We start from the raw sequence: 19,595 nt of genomic DNA, 5'->3' as shown, positions 1-19,595 counted from the left end.
CAAACCTAAACCCAAACCCAAACCCAAACCCAAACCCTACGCAAACCCGAAACCCAAACCCAAACCCAAACCCAAACCCAAACCCAAACCCAAACCCAAACCCAAAACCCAAACCCAAACCTGCAAACCCAAAACCCAAACCCAAACCCAAACCCAAACCCAAACCCAAACCCAAACCCAAACCCAAACCCAAACCCAAACCCAAACCCAAACCCAAACCCAAACCCAAACCCAAACCCAAACCCAAACCCAAACCCAAACCCAAGCAAACCCAAACCCAAACCCAAACCCAAACCCAAACCCAAACCCAAACCCAAACCCAAACCCAAACCCAAACCCAAACCCAAACCCAAACCCAAACCCAAACCCAAACCCAAACCCAAACCCAAACCCAAACCCAAACCCAAACCCAAACCCAAACCCAAACCCAAACCCAAACCCAAACCCAAACCCAAACCCAAACCCAAACCCAAACCCAAACCCAAACCCAAACCCAAACCCAAACCCAAACCCAAACCCAAACCCAAACCCAAACCCAAACCCAAACCCAAACCCAAACCCAAACCCAAACCCAAACCCAAACCCAAACCCAAACCCAAACCCAAACCCAAACCCAAACCCAAACCCAAACCCAAACCCAAACCCAAACCCAAACCCAAACCCAAACCCAAACCCAAACCCAAACCCAAACCCAAACCCAAACCCAAACCCAAACCCAAACCCAAACCCAAACCCAAACCCAAACCCAAACCCAAACCCAAACCCAAACCCAAACCCAAACCCAAACCCAAACCCAAACCCAAACCCAAACCCAAACCCAAACCCAAACCCAAACCCAAACCCAAACCCAAACCCAAACCCAAACCCAAACCCAAACCCAAACCCAAACCCAAACCCAAACCCAAACCCAAACCCAAACCCAAACCCAAACCCAAACCCAAACCCAAACCCAAACCCAAACCCAAACCCAAACCCAAACCCAAACCCAAACCCAAACCCAAACCCAAACCCAAACCCAAACCCAAACCCAAACCCAAACCCAAACCCAAACCCAAACCCAAACCCAAACCCAAACCCAAACCCAAACCCAAACCCAAACCCAAACCCAAACCCAAACCCAAACCCAAACCCAAACCCAAACCCAAACCCAAACCCAAACCCAAACCCAAACCCAAACCCAAACCCAAACCCAAACCCAAACCCAAACCCAAACCCAAACCCAAACCCAAACCCAAACCCAAACCCAAACCCAAACCCAAACCCAAACCCAAACCCAAACCCAAACCCAAACCCAAACCCAAACCCAAACCCAAACCCAAACCCAAACCCAAACCCAAACCCAAACCCAAACCCAAACCCAAACCCAAACCCAAACCCAAACCCAAACCCAAACCCAAACCCAAACCCAAACCCAAACCCAAACCCAAACCCAAACCCAAACCCAAACCCAAACCCAAACCCAAACCCAAACCCAAACCCAAACCCAAACCCAAACCCAAACCCAAACCCAAACCCAAACCCAAACCCAAACCCAAACCCAAACCCAAACCCAAACCCAAACCCAAACCCAAACCCAAACCCAAACCCAAACCCAAACCCAAACCCAAACCCAAACCCAAACCCAAACCCAAACCCAAACCCAAACCCAAACCCATCGTTTGTTGCTTCGTACTTAAACAAATAAAGGAAGATCTAAAAATTCGTTCTTAATAGAAAAATCTTTTCCCAAAAGAAATTATTTCCATGTCTTACAATTATTCGTAAACATTTCTTTGTCTCGGATAAACAAATAATGAAGCAATCCAATAACTGGACAATACTTTTGATTCTTTTTGCCATAAATACATAGCTCACGAGTTTCATTTCCTCTCAAATCTTTCTCTTTAGTTACAGTCATTTTGAGATTTACGCTGAATTCTTTCTTGTCATAATTTTTCACATTAAAGTTAACATCCCCTAAATTCATGTGAACAAGAGAATCTCCTCTCAATCCAGAATATCTACCAATGAGAATGATCGTTTTCAACATGATATCCGAAAATTTGTTCATATCTAGCGCATCTATCCAAGCAAACATATGTCCGTTCAATAAAGCATTCACTTTGAATGTTTGTTTTCCATATTTTCTAACTAAAGCACGAAGCACTCCACTCACCAATTCTGAATGAGCTGCCCTTGGCGATGCACCTAAAATTGCATTCAATTCAAAAAGACGACACAAGGCATTGCAGAAACAATCTTTCACTGTCTTATAGGCATAACCACTCTGTCTTGCCCAAATTAAAAACATTAAAAAGGTCACCTTTTTCATTGGAAATGGTTGAGGTTGGTATTTGGAAAATAATGGCTTGCCAACAACAATCTTTTTATAGAAAAACATATAGGTTCTTAGTGCATACAATTGATATTCCTCCGTTCCTTTTGCAAAACTCAATGACAAAGTGTCTTTCAGTCCTACAAAAAGTTCATCTAAGTCCTTACTAAATTCAAGTTCCGGAACAGAGGGACATAAATCCTTTGGCTTTTGTTTTTCCATTGGTTTTAAATGTTTCGCATTGTTGAGCACGGATCGAATTATGTCGTGATTTCTTGAAAGTAATTCAGACTCGTATTTGTCACAGCTAGTTTTCGGTAAACGTGCTTTCTTTTTCATAGCAGCAAGATCCATCTGAACAATTGTTTCAGTCTTTTTTGTTTTGTCTACAGCATCTCTTTTAAGATCATCATATTTAAGCAAAGCTTTAATATGCTTCATTGCTTCTCTTTCGAAATCTCTATCACTTTCTTCAGTTTCAGTTTTAAAGAGTTCAAGTGTCTCTTTAATAATTTGTAAATCTTTGAGTTGTCGATTTTTGTTTTTTGTGCCATTAAGGATCCCTAATAGAGAAGTAAGTAAATGTGGAACTTCATTGGATGGTACAGAATATTGATGTTCGTTTGAATGAATCATAAATTCAGCAGGAGCCAACACATCTTTCAATGTGAATTTTTGGTCATTATCACATTCGGAATCGGAATCTTGAAGTGAAGGATTCAAAAAGCATCGAAGTTTGCGATCATCATCATCTTCATCATTATCTGAATCGGTTGCATCTTCGTAAAGAAAGCCATTATCAGAGTCATCATCACTGTTCGCAATTTCCACATTTTCAGTGTCACTGTTCACATCATCCACGTCATCCGTCTCATCGAGAAGAGCCGGCATGTCTTTGTGAACAGCTTTGCCAGAAGTATTTTCATAAATAGATTCGTCATGAGAATCCGAAGAGAGTTCTTTCACAGGGCATTGTTTTGACATTTTTTACTCTTTGATTTTGACAGTTGGCGGGAACTTGCGAACAAACTTTCCGAGGGAAAGATGACTCATCACGGAAAGAGCTTCATTATTTCAGACATGACTCATTATTGATGAAATAAACAACATAAACATGTTGTACTGATCATATAGAAGGGGCATTGCAAGATCCATGACATGAAAATGTCTATTTCTCAACCACTCTTGATATGCTTCAATATCTGAATTAATAATATGCTTTAACATCTCAACCTATCACAAATACAACTATTTTCTCTTTTTTAGTGTACAACATACATGGACCCATCACATATGTCGTTTCCACATGTTGTCATAATGTATTTATCGTATATGAGTGAAATTTAACATTTTCGCTGGGGCCTTGTATCATTTTTGAACTTGTAAAATATTTTCAATCCGAAAATTTTTCGAGCTAAAATTCACTCATCAAGAGGAGAGCTTCACCGTTTCATCCTTAGTTGACAATTGATGAAATAAACAACATCTATAAATCCTAGTGGTCATGTAGAAAGTGTATTACAAGATTCATCTCATGACCATGACCATGTCTCTCACAATGGCAACTAATTTGACTATTTGCCCCTATCGTGACCATGGTCATCTACAAGTGTCACAACTGTCACTATACCCTCTATGTGATGTCTACAACATATCTTATCATTTACAAGCTCAATTTCAAATCATGTTACTGACAGTGTCCCTCCTCCTGGGGTGACAAATTTTTCTCTGGGAGGTATATGGTTGACCAACTTTAGGGATGCTCCACGGTCCGAGGAGTGTCTCCCAACCTCTCATATTTCATTTATATATCATTCATGAGTACTACTATCATTGAGGGATTATGGGGCATGTTTGCATGTCTGCTTCAATTTTTTTAATATATCAACCTGAGGGCTATGAAATTTACCGTCGCACAAGTTCCAGCGAAAACGTGAAATTTTTTTCTTTCTTGTGAACGACATGTCAGAACAAATAACCGAGCAAGATCCTATCGCTATAGGTCCTAAGACAACTAAATATGTTGTTTATTTGATAATTACAAATTTTTGGGATCACTGAATGGGCGATATTCCCAAACCCAAACCCTATTCATTTTTATTTCACTGAATAATTAAATTAAATGCTACTCGATTGATAACTGGTTACAGTGAAAACAAAAAATTCTCCAGATCCATACATGACATCACGAAGAACATAAATTGTGTTTTCTGCTTGTACGTGTGAACCATTTGAGTCTTTCAAGTTCATCTTAAAATGTTGCTGAGGAGATACAAGGCTACTATTGGTAGTACTTGCACTATGGTTGTTCATACCACCTTCTATTGCACTCTTTTGAATTTGTGTCATGAGTGAAATGCTGTCTGTTTCAGAGTAAACAAATTCTAGGGCGTTCTTACCATTAAAACATGCTTCACTCTCATAATCTAGCATGGAAATAAAAGCATGATTTACAGACATGAATTTTCCTTTAGAGTTTAAAATAAACATAGGCAGAGGAGTATGTCTAAAGATCGCCTGGAATAATTGCATACTCATTCGTTGTTGAATATCTTCGTTTGGTTGTACAGAATTGGAAGAATCATCAGGAATGAAATCAATTCCTAAAACATCACTTGGATCTGAGATGTTTGCTGCTTCAGAAGATTCTTGTAATTTTTTTTTCTTTGATGATCTGGGGCTTGTAAGGTGAGAATAGTGATGATATTGATTTGGTCTTTTAGGTGATGGACAGATTGAATTGTTGTTAGAATTAATCACACTTTCAGCATTCACTAAATGATTATCTCTTGTTCTTGACGACATGTTTTGTGACGAGTGAATTTGATGATGAATTTGCTTTGTATTCCTCGAAAAATGATGCTGTTGATATGTCCTTTGTGTAATAAACCCTTCAGGAATGTAACTGCTAGAATGACTGTTATTCACGGAGGTGTGTTGTTGATGTGAGGGGAGTAAAGTAGTATTGTTGTTGTTAAGAGATATTGAATTGGGCTGTACAGAAGTTGTAGCTAAAGTGGTGGGCTGTGATGCACTAAAGTTGAAAGTAGTATTGCTGCCAGAGGTCGTTGATGAGAAAGGATTCACAAATAATTGTTGAATTCCTGAAGAGGGTGAGGTTGAATTTTCTTGTAACGTTGCTCGAGCTGAATGCTGTGGTGTGGTTGGACAACTTTTAACTCCCTCCATGTCAGAGGTACTACTAGCTTGAACCGACAGCATATTATTATTGCAGCTTGTTGTGTCAGTCAAATTGCTTATAGAATTTGAGTTGGAGAGGGATAATAAATTAAGGGGAGGAAGATTAATCGGCAGATTAAGCTTTGAAATGGATGGTAATATTTTGTTGTTGTTACTGCTACTGTCCTTATTATGGTCGAGAGTAGGTGACGAGTCATCAATCATCAAAGTGTCACCATCCTCATCCTCATCTTCGGGAGACAATTGTTCAGCAGTGAGCCTACTATTATTACTAGTAGATCTGGCAGAGAGTTGAGCTTGTTGTTGATGGTGAGGAGAAATCATGAGAAAGTCACTATTATCATGAAAAGAAGTGTTCGCATTAGCTGTGGCTGTACAATCGCTCATCATGCTGCATGACGAGCTTGGTGAATTGAGTGGAGATAGTCCCATCGACCGTGTGCTCACTCTACTACTGCTACTGAGAGTACTTGCTCCGAATCGTGCACTCATCCAAGCTTCAGATCGATCTGAATGAGAGCCCATACCACTACTACTTTCACTTGAAGAAGAATCAATCATGTACTGGCTGTGATCTTGGTGTGGAGGCAATCTAAGATTTGGAATGGGTCTCCTATATAATTGTTGCATCCTTTGACGTTGTTTTGTTTGTCGAATTTGGTTTTCCCAATTAGAGATCATCATGTCGACTGTTGGATCCAGCTGATAACTGGGTATGAAAGTGGAAGGCAAGTATGAGGAGGATCGTGATGATCTATCTGTGCCGTTGTCACCATTGTTATTACTACTGCTATTACTACTATTGGCATTGTTAATGTTAGAATACAATTGATCCTTAATATGATTCACAGAAACATTAAGATTTGGAATGGAACTTGATTGTAATAATAAACGCTGTTGAATGTAAGCCTGTTGTTGTTGTTGAACCATTTTCAAATAATTTAAGACTTGAGCTGAGGAATTAATGGCATGAAGGTCCTTGTCGGAGGACCGAATTTGTTGTTGAAGTCTTTTCAGTTTATGAATAGCGGTGCTTGAGGATGCTGAAGCCGTTCCAACTTTGCCATTATTTGTTGTTGATGAGGAGGAGGAGGAGGAAGATACAGATGAAGAAGTAGGAACCAATAATGAATTATTCGTTGTTGTTGTTGTTGTTGTTGTAATAGTAGCCGCAGTCGCAGTTGTCGTTGTGTTGGGAATGTTACTTCTTTGAGGTTGTGATGATTGTTGTAATTTAGAGCCATTACTCGAAAGAAACGAAGCAATACTTGACGGAGTGGGCTCTTGTTGAGGTTGGGTCGTAGTACTACCAACAACAACCTTCTCATTAATTTGTTCACTATCACGAGGTTCTTGCCTATTCTTCTTGATCGAGATACTCTCCTCACTGTTTTGATGTTCATGAGGAGGTTGATGTGGATGATTTGTTAAAACATTTTTCGAAAGCAATGATGAAGACGATGCAGAACGTTGTAGAGCCGAATTTCTGTATTGCTCGCTCAAGCCTCCGAATTTGTTCGATATTTCTGAGAGGCTCTGTGTAGGTAAGCCTTGCGGAGGTGTACTCGATGAAATTGTGGAGGAGCCACCACCACCTGACCTACTAGTGTCCACCATGGTTGAGAATTTCACTCTTGCTGTTGTTTCATACTTCTGTTCTTTCTGTTGTTGTTGATGTATTTGATAGGGTGAGGGAGGAAAAGGAAGAGGGTTGGTTGGTAATTGAACATAATGAGGATAAGATTGCAAGACGGAGGGATATCTGGCTCTCAGAGAAGGAGGATAAATACCTTGATGTCGTGTTGTTGGTAGGTGTTGTAGAATTGGTGGTGATGAATGGGTTTGTCCCTGAGAAGGATGAGGAGGTTGAATCGGTGTTATTGTTGTTTGTTGTTGTTGGTGTTGTCTTGGAAGAATGTTAGTGGGTGTTGTGGATGATGATGATGCTGTCGAATGAGAAGTAGCCGAATTAGTGTGGTGGAGAGGGTGATTCGAAGAAGTCGACAATGATGATGATTTCTGTTGGAGAACATCCTGGATGGTTTTTCGTCTTCTTCGTTGATTGACCTTGGATTTCGATTGACGATTCTGTGGTAAATCGTCTCTCATATAGAAGGGAATAAATCTGTTATTAGGAGGTGCATTGTTACTACTAATCAATGATGTGATGGCAGCGTTTCCTTGATGATGATCAGCATCATCTGTTCCTTGCGTGGAAGACATCGCCAAAATGAAAAATAATTCTTCCAGAAAAAGGTTCTACTTGAAATGACTGTTTAAACAACAACTGACACCACTCAGTGGATGCCGTTGATGATGAATCGTTTGTTAATGAAGTGCGAAAAAAGGACTAATAATGGAGGAGTATGAGGCGATTCGTGAGGATGTTATTATTGCAATGAAGACTCGTTGTTGTTGTTGTTGTTACGTTCATGTGAATGCAAAAGAAAGAGGCAAAAAAACACGTGCAAGAAGACAACAGCCAATTTTTTTCTAGTGGTAGTCGCAAGTTGACTTCTGAGATTGCTGAAAGATGAAAAGTGAAAGTGCAATCGAGTTCCCTTTTCGTTCGAAGTGGGCGTCATTGTATTTCAATACGCGTATTGAAAAGTTTATTGAAGAGAAGGCAAAACCAGCAATCGGCTATTCGGAAGAGATCATTGGTTTCGTAATTTAAGTCATCATAAAAAAATGAGTAAAGGTATGTTCCTCAAGCTTAATGCTCTTTCCGAGCATCATTTGATTTTTTTCTTCTTACGGGTGTATGAATTCAACAAACTTTGCGTATAATATTTGTTATCTGTTGTTTTTTTATTGCTCACACCACACAAAATTTGATTCATGATGATTAGTTCCAAGAAGTTTTCGTCTTTTAGAAGAATTGGAAAAGGGTGAGAAAGGTTTCGGTGATGGAACCGTTAGCTACGGATTGGTTAGTTCGGATGATATTATGCTGAAAGAATGGAACGGAACAATTATTGGCCCACCTGGTGTATGTGTTATGATTTAATCGTGATTATTCTAATTTCAACATCTTACCGCTCGAAATTTGTCTGATCATCATCACACATTACTGCAAATTTAAAAAATTATTGTTCAATAATCGTCAATAATTTTGGATGATGACGGGCGTGGATATTTATAATGCTGTTGTGCGACGAACAAATTCATGTTGATCCCACTCTTGAAATGACCTTGTCGTGGCAATCAAACATCGATTCATACCAAATTATTAATTTTGGATAATATCTGATTTTTCTTGAAATATTATATATAACAAATCATTTTCACATATTCAATCATATTTTCATCACATTTAACGCATTGACACCAAAATGGACATATTTAAATATGAACCTGAAATAGACTTCTTTCGAAGGAAGAATCTATAGCCTTAGAATTACATGCGGTGATCGTTATCCAGATGTTGCACCAACTGTTAAATTTCTCAATCGAGTGAACATGAGTTGTGTTGGTCCAAATGGAGATATTATTTTGAGCGAATTCCCAATGTTGGGAAATCAATGGACCTACACTTATGATATTGCAGCAATTTTAGGAGCTTTGAGAAAAGAAATGAGCTCTCCAAAGAATAGAAAGAACCCACAACCAACAGAAGGCTCCACTTATTGAGTGTGTTGAACATGTGACATATTAAAAAATATTTAATTGTAAATTAATTGGTGTGGTGGAACGTTTATTTTTCAGCAAATGACCATCTGTAACTTTAGTTCAAAGTGGCATGTTTGTGCGAGTTAAACTGACATGATTGTTGACACAAGATTAAGCTCAATTTTTGTTGGCTACTGAAGGTTCATGATGTTCTGTTGTTTGAGTTGTTGTTGAGGCAGCTGATGGTTGTTGTGGAGCTACTGCAGCAGAAATTACAGACAAAATACTTCCGAAAATACCACTCACAGTATTTGTTAGACCTTCATTGACCGATTGCAACATGGTAAGCTCATCCATTCTTCTGTCAAGGAAGCTCCATGTATCTTGAAAATCAGGTGAATTATCGGTGAGCATGTAAAATTCACAAGAAGTGTAGACAAGTCCAACACCAGCTCTCTTGATATACCATTGAATGTCCGTATCACGAATACCAGAAATATGACAAATTTCATCCACTAGGATTGCTGCATTATAGAGAGCATTCAATCCTTGCACTTGATTGACAGGACCAAGAGCATTTGTTGTTCCAGAAGTTTTGAAACCTGTTAATTGATTGAAGATCTGAGTAGGAGTGTCAACAAGAGGATTTGGCCCAAAAATGAATGTGGACATGGCTTCTGTCCATTTGCCAGCTCTAACAAATGGAGCAACCATTTCAAGTCTAAGACGAATGCATTTCTTAACAATCGTTGGGATGTCCATTCTGATTTGAGTTTTTCATTTGAAAATAAAACAATTCACACAAACAAAAAATTCACAACCCACAAAAATTCAAAAATCAATTCAAACGATGATGATTTAACAAGAAATTCATCTTTTGGCCACCTAACTTACCCAGTCTTGTCCATGAGTTGAATTTGTGTACTCATCTCTCGATTACCTTTTGTAAGAAAATGTTGAATGAGTTCGGTTTCTGGTCCGAGACTTGTTGAGCCAGTGGCAAAGAGTTGTGATGAAGCCATTGGACTCAATCCAAAATCCTTTGCGGCTTGTGTAATGGATTCCATGGTCCATCCATGACTCATCACATACTTGTCAATTGCTGTATCTAGAATTTCGTTTTTTAATTTTTGAACGGAGCCTGATGAAGCTTTCTCTGATGATCCGACATTGTTGATGTTCACATGATGATTTTCGCTATTGAATGCACTAGTCGTGGTGGTTGGATAGTCCCTTCTTGAGAAAACAACCTCAGGATCTTCATAATAATTTCTCTTCTTTCGGACCATCATGAAGGATGTTGATGATGATGAACTAATCATCCTACGGCCAGCTTGCACACTCCATGAATTTCTCTTCAACAGAACCAAGGCCGATGATGATACAATATTTCGGGCGAGCATATTTTTTGTTTTTTGCTGAATTTGATATCTACTCGCAACAAACCAGCAGCAGCCTTTCTAATAAGCATTTTGACATTTTGATTGTGGTCAACGAAACCAAAGTTCCACTCTTTTGCCAACACCATCCAAATCTCTCTTCCAAACCATTCTCGAGTATTGTGCCGGCAAGTTCAGTGGGCGATCTTTCATGTTGAGGAACATCTCATCTTCCCATCTCTCTCTTCAAATAAAATGCAAGAAAAGGGGTTAGGCATGTCCACTCATAAGAAGGCGCCAACACCATCTACGACCTATCGAACGAACAGCAGTAGTAGTTGTCGGGCGACAACACCAACTACAACATCAACAGGCACTTGTAGGAATAACAATTTGGAACATACATCATCAACTGAAATTCTTCCACGGAGAAAGAAAAATAGTAATGTTCCACCAACAATGACGCTTATATCGTCAAATGAATCTTCAAAATTTACAACAAGCCAAAGTGTGTATAATTCATCGCCAACACCAAACGATTTTAGCGAGTCTCACTCTAAGCTAGCACAACTTGATTCAGAAGTGCCGACAAATAATTTCTCTCCAGAGAACCATTTAAACATCACTATGAATCGAGAGGAGGAACCAAATGATGAAACAACAAGCGACAATTCTTCCATCCAATTAAGCAGCAATGGAAATTCACCAACAAGTTCCCGAACAACAACAACACGGGCATGGTCTCCCATTAAGAAAGTCGGCGGTACCTTTGAGGAAAATGTTGCAGCCACACTACAACAATGCTCTCGTTTCGAAACTTCATCTCGAATGGTGAGAGTGCAAGGTCCTTGTGTTGAGGTACCGAGTGACCATGTTGGTTATTCGGAAACCCTCCATAATTACCGTGCACCTCCAATTCAGGCCTGGAATGAGGAGGGAGAAACAATCATCAACACCAGTACCCTGTCTGCTGTGGTACTAATTCCTTCGGTGACGCCCACACCTGAAGAATTCGAAGAGGGAGAAGATGAAGTACATGGTGCGAGAGATAGTCCTCTTGTAATTTCCGCAAGATCAATATCACCCATTCCAAAACGAGTCAATACAAATGAAAACACAATAACTGACACTAACACGAACGAGAAAACTACAGAAACGCGTGAAGAGATTGGTCATGAAAACAATTCGCACGATCAAGAAAACATTGAAAACCAACAAAAAGAAGATGAAAAAGAATTAATGTTGTCTTCGATAGAATCACTAAGGGCACCATCATCGCTAAATGTGACTCAGCAGCAGACTGCCCCTCATCAAAACTCTGAAGCACAACAACCGCCACACCAAACGAATCAAACCATTGTAAAAACATTACTCCTCGACGGAACATCAATTGAAAACTCTTACTCCCGCAAAAATCCATCTCCTACAATCAGATCAACAAGCCCTGTAAAACTCATTCAAGTCCCCAAAAAAAGTCCTGCCAATAACAACAACACAAGTAATATTAAAAATAGAAACACTCACAGAAAAAAAACGGCAGAGACTCAATTCAACAGTTCAGAATCTTCAGAAGATAACAATAACGGCCAAAGAGTTTTAGACCTTGACCCCAAAGCAGCGAAAGAACTTGTAAATAGTGGAGTTGCCTTAAATCCAGAACTTTCTCAAGAGACTCTGCAGAAACTTGAATATTTATCAGAAAGACATTTCATGACAAATATTGACCTTACAAATTTTAGGAAATCTGGAATATCTGCCTCAGCCAAAACGAACCTTCTCAGTGATGCACAATTGAAAAAGGCGTTGAGATCTGCATTTGAAATTAATGACGACTCATATGTGGGAGTAATTACAGAGATGGCAGACAAGGCCAGCAGCAATGTAAATGCACTTGTACAGCTCATACCTCCAAGTCGAATTCCAAAAGAATACCACGTATATTCGAACTCACCTATTTATGAAGGATTAGTGAAAGAAGGAAAATTTGATTACAATGAAAAAGGACACTATTGGGAAAAACTAGTATTCCCATCAGCTAATCCTTCAAAAAGAGTTGAAGTATATCTTCTTGCAAAAGCCATGGATACCATGTTAAAAAAGGCCAGAAAAGAGGACAAACAACGAGATCAAAGTTCTGAAGACTATTACAAATCTATTGTGGAAAATATGAACAAATCTTTTGTTGTACATTTGCACAGTTTGTTTGAAGTATCGCGACAAGTTTTTGCAACTTGTGTCGAGAGAGGTGTCATTCTACAAAGAATTCATAGATATTTTGAGGAATTTTTTGAAATTACCAGAACCTTATTGCAAGGAGAACGAAAAAAATCAAATGAGCTTAAAATCGTAATGGAGCAGTATGAGAAAATTGTAAAAGAAGTAAATGAAGAGAAATCATCAATGAAACAAGAACTGGAGAAAATTTTGGATAAAACAGCAGCTGTTGTTGCAGAGAATGAGGAATATCAAAAAAAAATTAGTCTTCTTCCAAAATATGAACTAGTCATGAATTTACTTCAAAACAAAAAGAAGTGGGAGGACTTTGTGAATGACTATGGTGTGCTCGATGAGGATTTCTTTGGAGAGGAAGGAAACAATGACCATGAAAAACAACATAATCGAAAAGAGCACGCACCACGACGAAAAAAATCAAAAACCGTTGAAGGAAACTCAGTGGATGGAAATTATTCAAGTCAACAAGAAAAAAGCTTTATGAGAATGATGAAACTTTTATTTACCAACATTAAGGATACTGTTTCAAATGTGCTGGAGTTATCAACATATTTCTCAACGCTAGGATCTGGTTATCAATTACGAACAACAATAGAAAGCGAGAGGTTGAACAGTACCGAAACCGATTCTCAAACGGTTGCACAAAATGTGTTAAACCTGGTTTATGATATTAATAGTAGATTGGGAGAAATACGAAGGGTTGGAAAAAGGCATCAGGACCTACTCGCCAAAATCATTCTTGTTGAGAGTGGAACTCAAACAGAACGTGACCCAAGCAAACGTCCAATTAAGGTGAAGCTTGTCCCTTTTGATCTTGAAGATAGAGTGAAAGTAGTTTTCTTTGATGCCAGGGATAATACTCAAATTTCTTTTCATACTCAAGAATTGCTCCAACGAAAAGAAGATGTCATAACAAATTTACAAGATCAAATCAAGCAGTTAAAACAAGAATTAGCCAATGAAAGAGCCTACAGTGAAAAGCTTCAAAGCGAAATACGTGTGAAGAATGACATTATTTTACGAAACGACATCCAAGTTGAAATGAATCAACTCAAAGAGGATCGACGAAAAAAGGAACTTGAAGAGCAACGCAAACGAGAGCTTGCAAACAGGAAGAAAGATGTCAACAAGCCACAAGAAAATATATCCAACGCCCAACCTATCGCTCCAATTCAATCCAGTGTCAGTGGCAATGATGAACAATTTTCACCAAGCAGTAGTTCGGCTCAAAAACAAGCATCCATTCCAGAACAACCAATCTCAACAACCTCACTTCCTTCCCAAGAACAGAAACCAATAGAAGTTGCCATGCGTGTAAATAATAACAGCAGCGAACCTGTCCACTCAAAGTCACCACGCCCTCCAAACTCATCCAGAACATCCCAACACAACGATACAAGAAAATCACAACAATTTCCAACGAAGAATGATCCAAAAACACCAAACAACAAACCAACTCAAAAAACTAACAAAACTGATGCTCAGAAAAATACGGCAGCAGAGCCAAATGTAAACAGAAATAACATTAGTGTAGATGAAGCTCATCATGATTATGCTTTAAATAGCAGTCGAAACCATGACAATGAATTGTACGAAGATGAATACATTGACAAAGATCTAAAATCAAACGATTTGATGAATGCCTCAAACAGGGTCACCAACCAAATTTCAAGCACTAACAAACCCTTACCATCCTCGAGAACAACCAAGCCTCTCAATAGTGATGAAAAGCCAAAAGAAATCAAAAAGTCCATCACTAATTCCTATGACAATAGTTCATCTGCTACAACAAAAACCAATGTACAACACACAAACCACTCCAAGTTCAATAATGATCATAATAATCCTAATAATAACCCTTTGGAAGAATCGACAGGCATTGAAAGAGCATACACAAAAGAAGAGCTCCCTCCAAGGGAGGTCACAAAGCGAACGCCGCGACAAACTAGATATGATGACAAAAGATTGTCTCCGAGAAATGTGGTTCCACAAGCAGACTTGGTCAGTAGCTATGTACAAACGGATGAAACCATGTTTTCTGGAGAGAGTATAAGTATGGACGATTTACACGTAAAACCTTACAATATTGGCGTTGTAAGAAAATTGAACCAAGTCGAACAATACAGGGCCAAGTTGAAACCAAAAAATCAAAGAATGATGGAACTCATGACCAAACTGAAAAATCGCGACAAGGAACGAACCAAATCATTACCTTGGTTGTTAAAATTCATGTATGGAATTTATAAGAGCAAATTAATTGCATTCTTGTCAGACGTAGAGAAGAGGTATATCACCATTCCTGAGTTTATTTTTGAACATTTAAAACATATTTATGGCACGAACAAACTTGTGGATGAATATGCTTTGGCTTTATTAGCCTCAGTCTCAAGATATTCTAAAAAGGACAGAAGAGTCGAACTTTTTAGCAAATTTATCAATGAGGACTGGAATGTAAATATTGTAAACTTTTATTTGAAAGTATGGAAGGCTTGTGAAGATTCCAAAGTGGGACCTGAATTTGGATATGGAAGACCTGGTGATGATGGAGCTACTCCACATTATGTGTCACGAATTCGATGTATGCATGTTTTGAACAGCTTACGAGGAGAAATTGCTCCAATTCTTTCTTCGATCATGAGAGAACTCGACATACGTTGTATCACAACTGCAGAGGATGAATACTATAGAGCTCTGAATTTTGCTGGATATCGTATCCAAGATTTAAATCCAATGGAACAGTGGGGTGTGTCTGAAGCAATTGCACGGCAGAAAATTTTGAAAGTGGATTTCTTTTTCATTGTTTGTGAAGCCATTGCTAATTATATGATCTCTACGGGTACTGTAGATTTACCTTCATGTGATATTTTACCTCAATTATAAAATGTAGTACCATAACCATATCAAGTAAGATTGTGTTTGACTTTATTTCTTTTATTTAAGGGTCAATCATTAATGAGCTTGGCATATTCTCTTGTAACTTCTTTTCCAGCATTCGAATTTTTGCTTGAAGTGTCAGAATGGTTCTTCCATTGTCTCTATTTTCCAAACACTTTCTCAAATCCTTCAAAAAGTTCATTCGGTATTGAGCGGTAAGAGTTGGGACTGCATTACAAACAAATCCAGCCGAGAGAGCATCCTGCAACTTGGCATTTCTTATTCTCACATCCGCTCCTAAATCAATCAATAATTTACAAATATCCTTTCGTCCCAAAGCAGATGCAACATGTAATGGAGTATCTCCCTGTTGATTCTTTTGATTGATCATCAAGTGAACGTCCACATCTTGAGTTAAATGAAGAATGGTCATTTCCAAATTTTCAACACGAGCGTAGGCCGCAAGCCAGTGTAGTGCATTGTTCTTTTGTCTGTCTCGCAACATGAACAACTTTTGCTTGTCTGAATAAAATTGATTCAGGACCCACTCAAACATGTGTTCACACTCGGTTTTGCTTGAAACGGTTCGAATGCAAAACCACAAAGGTTCATTCAACATGGAGCTTGGTGAGAAAGAAAACTGTGCAGTTGAAGTTGAGAAAACTGCTGGACTAATCGTTGTAGAAGAGGCTTGAGGAAATGTTGGAATATAACCATATTTGGAAACCAATTGTGAAATAAATTCCAAAGCTCTCTTACTTGTCTCTTGTCGATCTGAACATAGCAATAAACACAGAGTCATGATATTATGAACTTCTTCTTCCTTATTCGTATTGGAAGATGAGGATCCTCCAAGTGAAGGTGATGACACATCAAGACCCATAAATTTGCTTGAACCAAATAATGCCTTATTCACACAAATATCTGAAGGCTCCAAACAGGAAGAACTGATCGATCCGTTCACCGTTGACATTTTACAAGTGGCATTGACATTTGCTCCATGAGAAATCAAAAACATGGCAATATCAAAATGACCTCTCAAAACTGCCAAATGCAGAGCAGTAGGAAAATCTCTTCGATAGGATGGAACATCTCCAACTTCAACATCCACTTTGGCTTCTTCGATCAAGTATTTCACAACTTCAAGTGCTCCTCCCAAAACTGCACTTGTCAATGGTGTGTGATAAAACGTGTCGACATGTTGATTGAGGTTGACATTGGTCTTTTCAACCATCTTTTTCAAAATGTGCAAACGATTGTACTTGCATGCATAATTAATCAAGGAAACTCCTTGATGTGTTATTCTCAATAATTGCTCACCACTAAGTCCTAAATTGTCAAAGATGAAATCCAAACATTTCTCGTTCAATTCAATTTCCTTTTCTGGAACGTTCTTATGAGCTGGAGTACTCGTAATGATAAGTTTAAACATGAGGAGATAGACATTCTTTCTGCATCGTGGATCTAAATCTTCATGTTGCAGTGAAACACCACATTTGGAGAAGAGAGTTGAGTATTGATCTTTCATTTGAATGAGCTCCTTAAACAATTGTTCACATTCGTTGAAATAGCATGCTGTGTGAATGGGTTGCAAACCTCTCGAGTTTTTTCCAAAAATGGTTTTTGAGACCAAATTACTCACAAGAGAAGGTCTTTCTTTCACATGTTTATCTTCGAGTCGTTGCAGAGATTCCATCAATGTCTTGAACGTCTTCAACTCTGTATTGGGACATTCACACAAGACATGACAAATATTACCGTCATCTAAATAACTTGCCATTCCTTTTACCATAATTGGACAACACTGAAATTCTTCATAAAGTTGTAAATAGGGATGACTCGACAGGATGTAATTCAAAGCAGAAACATCATTGGCATCAAATGCGTCTCTCAACTTTTCTGTCATTCCATGCGATACGTATCGTTCTTCTAAATTCAATTGATATTCAGGATGATTTTCCAAAAAGACATCAATCATCTGTTTGACTGTCTTGTTAAATGACAATTGCTTATTTGGGAGAGGTTCTCCAGTGGTTGGATTCGTGTCTCTATTTCGTAACCATTCTTCGATGGCTTCTCTTTCAAAAGTATCTCCGAGAGCGGTCACCACAGGATCACTCATGATTCGTCTCGTGATGGGACAATAAATTAAATCCTTGATGGGATTAGTGGCAGCTGACATTTGTCGTATATGATTCGTTGAGGAGATAGGAAAAAGAATTGAAATAAGAGTGCGGAGTGCGGACAAGAAATTCCAAAAAAGAATCTAAAGAAAGATATTCTCGAATAGAGGGAGTTGTTGTTGTTGTTTTTTTAAAGTGAAAGGAATGAAGGGCTTGACTTGGATTATTTAACCACTTGCGAAACACGATCATTATTCGTGGATGCCTTAGTTGTGCATTTGGTGAGTGAAAAAATTCGATATGGCAATGACAGGTGGCGTGTCTTGTCTTTTGTGACGACATGTAAGGTGTTTGATGGTTGTTGATGGGTGTGTGTGAAGTTTAAAAAAAAAAGCGCCAATCCTTAACGGACTTTAATTATATTCTTCTTGTGATGCATCAATTCGAATGGAGGGACAATATTGCAGATTTGGTAACCAATGAGATATTCTCGTTCTAGATGATGATTATGCTGAGGTTTCTCCTCACTTGTGCAACAAAGAGACTTGATTCCTTCTTATTCCTTCAACCTCAAATGTCAGAGTTTTCAGAATTATTGATATTGAATCAATGCAGAAACAATGATTGAAGTTAAAAGTTTGTTCAAACCTGAAGACCTTTAGGGACGTGATTATTTAAAAATGTCAATGCAAGTTCAAGATATCCCAATGAACTCGGTATTCCTCTTCTCCACAAAAAATTGGAAAACTCCAAAAATGTCTCCCTTGAAAAAAATCTTTGTGATGATTTCAACATCAATCATATAAATTTCAAAAAAATTGAAAATCACTTGTGATCTCTCACGAAGGCGAATTGTTCCTTCCGAAATACTCTGTGCGATCACTACTCCAATTTCTCTCTTTCTCAACTTGATCTTCTCACTTTCTCTGTATAAATTTCTAAACGTGCTTCTCACTTGCTATCAACAACTAGACGCTCATTTGATCATTGATTCTTTTTTTTGGAAATCCTAACTTGCCAAAAATGCTCTCCTTTGCCAATCCAACCACTCCTACTACTGTTCTCACCACTTCTTCCAATCTGATGTATCATCAACAACAACAATTGACTCAAGAACAAGTGACCAAACTTTACATGATCTCACATCTGTCACAAGTCACCGGCGAATCACAAGACAAATGTGCACACTATTTAACATTTTTTGGTTGGAACATGGAAGCTTGTCTACAAGCAACTGTTGCTTTCTGTCGTGAACTCTGTGAAAAATACGGAATGATTAATTTGTTTTTAGCGAGACGAATTGCAGAAGAATCTCAATTCAACATTCAATTATGTCTTTCACGAATGGAATTAGTTATGAAATTAATGTCTCAAACAAGACTCATTCATGTCTTTGCCTATGATTGTTTAGTGCAATATCAATGGAATTTTGATGTTTCTTTGAAGAGATGTATTGAATTAATTGCCATTCAACGTCTGCCTTCCCATGCATTTCTTCAACAACAACAACAACAACCATTTTCGACGACCTTTTCCATGACAGGAAATTCAATGTCGACCAATAATAATCATGGTTTGAGTGTCATGGTTCCACAACAGCAACAACAACCAAACACTGTATTTACTTCATTACAACAAACTCAAAATGACTACCATTCACAACCAAGAAGAACAACAATTGTGCAACGAAGAAATTAAGCGGCGGATTTACCAATGCATGTGTAATCACAAATTTGTATACCTGTTTCATATGTTTTTGATTTCTTTTTTAAGGTGAAATTAAACTGTGAAGGTCCCCTTCCGAAATAATAAGTTTAAAATTAACCTGTTTCATGTTTATTTTGAAGAATGACAATTCAC

General features: G+C 38.4%; 8 protein-coding genes across 8 annotated transcripts; 3 read left to right on the top strand and 5 right to left on the bottom strand.

The window, feature by feature from the left end:
* Nucleotides 1-5: 5 nt before the first annotated feature.
* On the bottom strand, nt 6-1,655 carry FDP41_007556 (uncharacterized protein; the record flags this gene model as incomplete). Its single annotated transcript, XM_044711314.1, has 1 exon — nt 6-1,655. One exon carries the CDS (start codon nt 1,653-1,655, stop codon nt 6-8), a length of 1,650 nt encoding a protein of 549 aa, XP_044569092.1.
* Nucleotides 1,656-1,735: 80 nt separating this feature from the next.
* Nucleotides 1,736-3,298, bottom strand: FDP41_007555 (uncharacterized protein; the record flags this gene model as incomplete). The annotated part of the gene is made up of 1 exon (XM_044711313.1): nt 1,736-3,298. One exon carries the CDS (start codon nt 3,296-3,298, stop codon nt 1,736-1,738), a length of 1,563 nt encoding a protein of 520 aa, XP_044569091.1.
* A 1,134-nt stretch (nt 3,299-4,432) lies between these two features.
* Nucleotides 4,433-7,738, bottom strand: FDP41_007554 (uncharacterized protein; the record flags this gene model as incomplete). The annotated part of the gene is made up of 1 exon (XM_044711312.1): nt 4,433-7,738. The coding sequence occupies one exon, from the start codon at nt 7,736-7,738 to the stop codon at nt 4,433-4,435; it is 3,306 nt and encodes a 1,101-aa protein (XP_044569090.1).
* A 468-nt stretch (nt 7,739-8,206) lies between these two features.
* On the top strand, nt 8,207-9,148 carry FDP41_007553 (uncharacterized protein; the record flags this gene model as incomplete). Its single annotated transcript, XM_044711311.1, has 3 exons — nt 8,207-8,216; nt 8,368-8,507; nt 8,882-9,148. 3 exons carry the CDS (start codon nt 8,207-8,209, stop codon nt 9,146-9,148), a joined length of 417 nt encoding a protein of 138 aa, XP_044569089.1.
* Nucleotides 9,149-9,304: 156 nt separating this feature from the next.
* On the bottom strand, nt 9,305-10,530 carry FDP41_007552 (uncharacterized protein; the record flags this gene model as incomplete). Its single annotated transcript, XM_044711310.1, has 2 exons — nt 9,305-9,890; nt 10,022-10,530. The coding sequence occupies 2 exons, from the start codon at nt 10,528-10,530 to the stop codon at nt 9,305-9,307; spliced, it is 1,095 nt and encodes a 364-aa protein (XP_044569088.1).
* A 231-nt stretch (nt 10,531-10,761) lies between these two features.
* Nucleotides 10,762-15,618, top strand: FDP41_007551 (uncharacterized protein; the record flags this gene model as incomplete). Its single annotated transcript, XM_044711309.1, has 1 exon — nt 10,762-15,618. One exon carries the CDS (start codon nt 10,762-10,764, stop codon nt 15,616-15,618), a length of 4,857 nt encoding a protein of 1,618 aa, XP_044569087.1.
* A 55-nt stretch (nt 15,619-15,673) lies between these two features.
* On the bottom strand, nt 15,674-17,794 carry FDP41_007550 (uncharacterized protein; the record flags this gene model as incomplete). Its single annotated transcript, XM_044711308.1, has 1 exon — nt 15,674-17,794. One exon carries the CDS (start codon nt 17,792-17,794, stop codon nt 15,674-15,676), a length of 2,121 nt encoding a protein of 706 aa, XP_044569086.1.
* Nucleotides 17,795-18,758: 964 nt separating this feature from the next.
* On the top strand, nt 18,759-19,433 carry FDP41_007549 (uncharacterized protein; the record flags this gene model as incomplete). Its single annotated transcript, XM_044711306.1, has 1 exon — nt 18,759-19,433. The coding sequence occupies one exon, from the start codon at nt 18,759-18,761 to the stop codon at nt 19,431-19,433; it is 675 nt and encodes a 224-aa protein (XP_044569085.1).
* Nucleotides 19,434-19,595: the final 162 nt, after the last annotated feature.

This window comes from Naegleria fowleri, assembly GCF_008403515.1.
Source record: "Naegleria fowleri strain ATCC 30894 chromosome Unknown tig3, whole genome shotgun sequence".
In the NCBI taxonomy this organism is placed as follows: domain Eukaryota; phylum Heterolobosea; class Eutetramitea; order Acrasida; family Naegleriidae; genus Naegleria; species Naegleria fowleri.
Note: the sequence above shows the minus strand (reverse complement) of the source record. Positions and strands in the feature narration are given on the sequence as shown.